A 771-nucleotide genomic window follows, 5' to 3' on the forward strand; every position below is an offset into this window, starting at 1 on the left:
CCTGGAGAGGACCAGCAACCCCCTGGCCGCCCAGTTCAAGGTTCCCCCGGGGCCCTGGGGGTGGTTGAGGGTCTGGCCGGTCCCAGAACGGCCTTTTCCATGTTTTTTGTTGTCCCTCTAGAACCTGGATCTCACATCCCGGCGCATGATCCACGAGGGGCCCCTCACGTGGCGCGTGGGCAAGGACAAGACTGTGGGTATGGAGCTTCTCCCCACCCCTCCACTGGCCTGCTGGGAGCACTGGGAGCACTGGGAGATGCCCCTTGGTGTCCTCAGGGATGGGGATGTTTCACCTCCAGGAGAAAGGACCCCCTTTATCCCCCCTTTTCCGCCATGAGGAGGGAGAGATCCCACTCAGCTCATGGGGCACGTCCTGGGTGATCCCACCATGATCCCACCACGATCCCACCACGATCCCACCACTTTGTGTCCCTTGTGCCACCCCCAGACCTGCACGTGCTGCTCCTGGAGGACCTGCTGGTGCTGCTGCAGAAGCAGGATGAGAAGCTGGTGCTCAAGTGCCACAGCAAGACGGCGCTGGGCTCCTCCGACAACAAACAGACCTTCAGCCCCGTCCTCAAGCTCAACTCGGTGCTCATCCGATCCGTGGCCACGGGTAGGGATGGGGGAATCCTGGGATTGAGGGGTGGTTTGGGGAATCCTGGGGTTGAGGGGTGGGGATGGGGAATCCTGGGATTGAGGGGTGGTTTGGGGAATCCTGGGGTTGAGGGGTGGGGATGGGGAATCCTGGGATTGAGGGATGGGGAATCC

General features: G+C 62.0%; 1 protein-coding gene across 1 annotated transcript; it reads left to right on the plus strand.

Moving 5' to 3' along the window:
* Positions 1 to 6: 6 nt before the first annotated feature.
* Positions 7 to 646, plus strand: LOC113962901 (rho guanine nucleotide exchange factor 11-like; the record flags this gene model as incomplete). The annotated part of the gene is made up of 3 exons (XM_027673689.1): positions 7 to 40; positions 122 to 197; positions 449 to 646. Coding segments are annotated over exons 2-3 (250 nt in total), but the record flags the coding sequence as incomplete, so codon positions are not given.
* Positions 647 to 771: the final 125 nt, after the last annotated feature.

This window comes from Neopelma chrysocephalum, unplaced genomic scaffold, assembly GCF_003984885.1.
Source record: "Neopelma chrysocephalum unplaced genomic scaffold, ASM398488v2 Primary Assembly neopelma1_185725, whole genome shotgun sequence".
In the NCBI taxonomy this organism is placed as follows: domain Eukaryota; kingdom Metazoa; phylum Chordata; class Aves; order Passeriformes; family Pipridae; genus Neopelma; species Neopelma chrysocephalum.